This window comes from Papilio polytes, unplaced genomic scaffold (assembly GCF_000836215.1).
Source record: "Papilio polytes unplaced genomic scaffold, Ppol_1.0 DF823923.1, whole genome shotgun sequence".
In the NCBI taxonomy this organism is placed as follows: Eukaryota; Metazoa; Arthropoda; class Insecta; order Lepidoptera; family Papilionidae; genus Papilio; species Papilio polytes.
The window spans coordinates 7,375,620-7,380,955 of NW_013525281.1; the positions used below are offsets into that span (position 1 = coordinate 7,375,620).

The 5,336-nt window shown below is 35.2% G+C and overlaps 2 protein-coding genes across 2 annotated transcripts in view; one reads left to right on the top strand and one right to left on the bottom strand.

Moving 5' to 3' along the window:
• Positions 1-2,326, bottom strand: part of LOC106102154 (inhibitor of nuclear factor kappa-B kinase subunit epsilon) — a 4,366-nt gene extending 2,040 nt beyond the window's left edge. The window contains exons 1-3 of the mRNA XM_013281565.1: positions 1,292-2,326; positions 762-989; positions 6-97 (exon numbers count right to left, since the gene is read on the bottom strand). Coding sequence (XP_013137019.1) covers positions 6-97; positions 762-989; positions 1,292-2,038 — 1,067 coding nt within the window. The 5' untranslated portion in view covers positions 2,039-2,326. The remainder of the gene's footprint in view (positions 1-5; positions 98-761; positions 990-1,291) is intronic.
• A 467-nt stretch (positions 2,327-2,793) lies between these two features.
• LOC106102155 (cactin-like) overlaps positions 2,794-5,336 on the top strand; it is a 4,531-nt gene continuing 1,988 nt past the window's right edge. The window contains exons 1-4 of the mRNA XM_013281566.1: positions 2,794-2,854; positions 3,725-4,099; positions 4,835-5,072; positions 5,323-5,332. Of these exons, the coding sequence (XP_013137020.1) occupies positions 2,841-2,854; positions 3,725-4,099; positions 4,835-5,072; positions 5,323-5,332 (637 nt within the window). The 5' untranslated portion in view covers positions 2,794-2,840. The remainder of the gene's footprint in view (positions 2,855-3,724; positions 4,100-4,834; positions 5,073-5,322; positions 5,333-5,336) is intronic.

The window sequence follows — 5,336 nt, forward strand, 5'->3', positions numbered from 1 at the left end:
CCTGCAGCAGCAGGATCTGCGCCTCGGGCACGACGCTCGTCTGCTCGCACACGTACGTCTGCAGCTGCTCGTACTTCTCCTCCGGCTTCAGGAACACCTGACACATTCATTTGTACTTCATTTTCATTTAAATTCTAAAAGTGGATGCAAAGTACCAAATATTGAGATGTCTGAAAAATAAAATATGCCTGTCTAAAGTAAATTGTTTAATTTTGGTAAAGACTCTTTAAGTCCACATAGACAAAATCTGTTATGTTAAATTTAGTCTTTGTTTACTAAATCTATCTACATATATCTATATTGATATTGTAAAGTGAAACACACACATCCTAGTTACAGAGGATGTCGGCAATCACAGTATATTGTTGAATAATTATTTTTTTGATAAAGAGCCCTACACTTCCAACATGCTTTAGGCTATATATTTTCAAACAATTAGACATAGGGAGTAAGTAATTTGGAAAAACTGTCCTGCAGGAAAGAGGCAAAAACTACAAGCTGTCTACTGATGTAGTACTTGAGAGTGAGCAAGGTTGCTATGGAAATTGTAATTTTAATTGTCATCAAATGTTAAAGGAGGAGTACGCTCTTTTCTTGAAGGCCCCTAAGTTGTAACTGTTTGGAAATACTGCTGAGGGTAGAGTATTCCACAATGCGGCTGTATGAGGCATGAAGTCACGTGAAAACCTCGTAATTTTGACATTTGTAATTGAAAGTTCATGCAGATGATACCACATGGGAATGTCATTCATAAATCTTACCTTAATGCTGGCAGCCTTATTCACATAGAATATATGAATTGGCTTTGTGCTGGTAACAGTTTGAACTTCCGAGAAAAACCTTTCAAAATTCCATATTCTGTGAGGATCTACTTCAAGCAAGCCCGCTAGGAGTGGAGTCACCAGTTTCCGGAGGCCCATGCTCAGTTGGCAGTGGGACGGCAGTTCACGTGACCAGTCTATAGGACCATTATCTGTTGATTGGGTGCCCTAGAATGTTTCAATTACACAAAACATTTTACCCATTTTCTTCTAATTCATCTTATTAATCACTGTTACATATGAAATTTACTCATTTAAAATATGCAGCAGGCACTAGAAGTGTTGGTATAGCTCATATGAAAGTTGATAAAATTTACAAAACTATCAAATGTTGATATATCAATGTTTTGACTTTAAAAATTGATGTTGTTCAGTCAGTGTGCATTGTAATGTAAGTACTTGTGAGAGATGCTGTTATGCTGCCGGGGCCAGTTGGAGTTCTAGTTTTAAGCAAAAATGAGATTACTTACAGAAATAACACCTGAAGCTTTTTTAGTAGTTATAAAGAACATTGTTTCCTTATTTCTTCTTCCCCCATATGGTCTAAATGGCAGTTGTCCAGTAGCTACATGGTACAATGTGACTCCTATTGACCAAAGATCAACTGTTGCTCCAAAACTCTTCCCCACAGGTTTCCTGAGCACTGCCCGCTCATACATGTCTGGGTGCAAATATTCTTCTGTTCCATACAAAGAAATAAATTGCTCCTCTTCCTGCAGTTCCCTGGCAGCACCAAAGTCTGTCAGTTTGTATGTTGTTGTACCATCTTCATTAATAAATTTCATGATATTCCCAGGTTTTAGGTCTCTGTGGACAAGATTATTGTCACGCAAATGCTTCATACCAGCAGTTAAATGTTCCAACACCAATAAAAACTCATGTTCTTGCAGGCCGTATGTATTCTCGGGATCATCCAGTATATTGAAGAGACTGCCGCCGGTGCACAGTTCCATCACGATGACTTTCCCGCGCCCCTCCTGCTCCTCCTCGATGGCCAGCAGCTTCACGATGTTCTCGTGCTTCACTTTCTTTAGCACCTCAAATTCACGCATTTGCACATCATGTGGTCTCATGTGGCTGAGTTGATTGAACGTTTTTACAGCCACGGGCTCCCCATTATTCTTGTTCACTCCTTGAAACACCGCGCCAGTTGCCCCTTTACCCAAAACACTCGTAGTACACCATACATAATTCTCTGAACCACGAAGAAATGACATTTTGAACTATAACATTAAACTGTAATTTTTAAAGAAAGCTTTCATTTCAAGAAAGTCTCATTCATAAACGGAGTTACATACAGTTCTCTTCTTTGTTGTACTCTTACAGCTCTCATGAATAGTTAATTTCTTACACTTAAATTTTAACACACTAACTGAGCAAATAATTTTTAACAAAAAAATGGAAGATAGCGAAACAGCTAACTAAAATTGCAATAAAAATAATAGCGAAATAGAAAAACTATTTGGCAATTACCTACAGACCGTCACCATAAGAAATAAAAAATATGGTAATAGGATAGATAATAAATAGAGTGATGACATGACTAAGACTGTCACTGTTGTAATGACTTTGTTAGTTCATGTGTTCTCCATCAGCCTCAAGATCTTTGTGGAACTATACTGCCTACATATAAAATCTGTAATGCAGTCTGTGAGTTTGTGATGACATTTTGTTTTCATTGCAAAAAATAATGGCGTGTTTTGTATTTTTGATCGTATAGTTTTGAAGATGTATTTTGCTTTTGGGGCTTTTGATTAAGTTTCAATTGAAAAAGTGTTCAGTGTATATCTGCTTTTAAATACCGCTAACCGTAACCTAAATTTTAGTTTTATATTTGTGTTGTTTTAAGTACAATATAGTAAAATGTAAGTATAAACTTTAGAAATCAATTACTTACAGTTTGATAATGATGAATGAAATGTAAAGAAGTTACATGTTATGGAATCTCTAGGTAGCATATGTACTGCCGAAGCAAGTAGGATTCTCTTGATTGGCACTCTATGCATCGGAGGGCTTGAAATGTTTATTTTCAGGTTACATTTGTTAAATGTTTTTTATTCCATATTTTAATATACTTAATCCAGAGGTCAAAAGTAAGGTTAAAAGCTCTCTAGAGATCTTTTTCCCATTGTTGTGTATGGTAATACATTACCATACACAACACTGTAATTTGCATAAATTTACAAATTTATGTAACTTACATAAGCAGTAAATGTAAAACATCTCTTCTTCTATCCTTTTTTTGTTAGGTTTTAGTAAAATTTAATAACACAATTAGTTATGTCATTTTTTAATCACTAATTAATAATTTTGTAGCACCAATAAAGCACAATATTATGTTAAATAGGTTTTGGATTTCAATTTGTTGAATATACATTATATGAAATGTAGATTTCAATTTTCTGTTATACTCATTATTGTTCATGTGTTAATCTGTGTGGATATAAAAATTGTTATGAAACAGCCTATGTTGTAATTTGTATTACCAGGGAAGTATTTATATAGATTTATGTGGGCATTGCAATGATTTGATACTAGCAGAGGAAGGTAATAATGCAGAATACAGGTAGACTGATGACAACTAATGTGCCATTATAAGGAAGGTGCAGAGGTGCCTGCTCCTCTTGGCTACTGCACTTTTGGTCTCTAAACTCTAATGACAAAAATTATAAAAAGTCATATAACCATTCAATTATTAATATTAAGTATGTGACCCAAACTTCGTTAGCATGTACATAATATGTGCGAAATCTGTTTTTTCTTTTAATATTAAATACAGATACTCCATTTTTGTTACATATATATTATCCATTTAATGGACTTCAAATACCTTTCTTAAAGTTAACACTGTTTTCTTAACTGTTATATTGTCTATATACACTAATGAAAAAAATCTTTATCAGGTCATCAAAATATGAAAATCGGAAGTTAGCCAACAGGAGCCAGTCTAAAAGTCGTTCTCCAGCACATGAGAAACAACATCATTTGAAATCACGAAAGAGTTCATCAAGTTATTCTGAAATGACTAGCCATAAGGGTTCTGCTCGGGGTGACAAAAAAAAGGATGAGTTATCTTCTAAACATAAAAAGAACAAAAAGAAGAGGAAGAAACAAGAGAGGTCTAGCAGCAGCAGCAGCAGCAGCAGCAGCGACAGTGACCAGGAACGAGAAGAGCTGAAGCTGTTGCAGAGACTAGAAACGGAACGGCAAAGGTTGAAAGAAGAAAAACGAAAACAAAAAGAGTTGCTGAAGGCAAAAGAGACTCCGGAGGAAAAGAGGTATTTTAAGTTAATAACTTTAAAATTAAGCTAATTTCACTCTTACAATTACAATAGAGTTCACTGCTGACATATCCATGAAAATATGCAAGTTTACTTTGAATGTTTGTGTTGTGTGAAGTGAAGATATTAAATAAACTCAAATCTTTACATGCTAGTAATAAAATGCTGTGAAACATAAACAAAGTTATAAAAACAATTACATGTTATCTGTATGTAATACTAGCTTTTGTTCGCGACTTCGTCCGCTCGACATTAAAAATAATAAAATTATAGCCTATCTTACTCATTGAACACATTGGTTTTTAATGTTATAAGAATTTTTGAAATTAGCCCATTAGTTTTGAGTTATTTCAATACATACAAAAATCCAAATCTTTCATCTCTATAGTATTAGTATTGATTGAATTATTCTCATTATTAAGTGCCTTTTTTATAACTTATCAAAAAAGTTATCATTTTACAATCTCTAAATGAGGTGTGTGTTACAAACTATTTCGTCCGGAATTTTTACGTCACTTAATTTTCATTCATTTACCCAGCACTTCTTGGACTGTGTGAAACAAGACCTAAGTAAAATAATTGTTCGATATTATTTTGTCCAATGTATTCATTCAACATTCTATAGTATTCAGCAATTAATAGATGGCATTATGGCAGAATGGTAACTGTCTTCTCCGTATATTAACATATTGCACCTAAAACAGAATGTAGCTGAATGTTAACTTTTCATAGAGCTCGGCGTCTTAGAGAGAAACAGGAAAAGGAAAGAAAACGGCGCGAGCGCATGGGCTGGGACACGGAGTACCAGTGTTACACTAACCAGGACAATCCCTTCGGAGACTCGGCCCTCACGCATTCCTTCGTGTGGACCAAGAAGCTCGCCAAGGAGGGCGTCAAATCTGTCTCCAGGGACGAGCTCGACGCATTGAACAGACAAAAGCAACTAGAGAATAAAATTGAGCTAGAAAAGGTGACTCATACCACACTCTAATCTCAACTAAAACTAATTGAACACCTTAATTGATTTGAACATCTTTTCTCGCATAGCTGTATGTGTAACTAAGTTCTCTTATTTATAATTTTACAATTTATCTAACAATTTTCACACAATAGGCTATACTAAACGCTGGAAATAAATTGATTCACATAACATTGAGGACCTTCGTGAAAAGTAGGTGGTAAATGTAATGCGATGGTGTGCGGTGGTGTGCGTGGTGCAGGTGAAGCAGCGCCG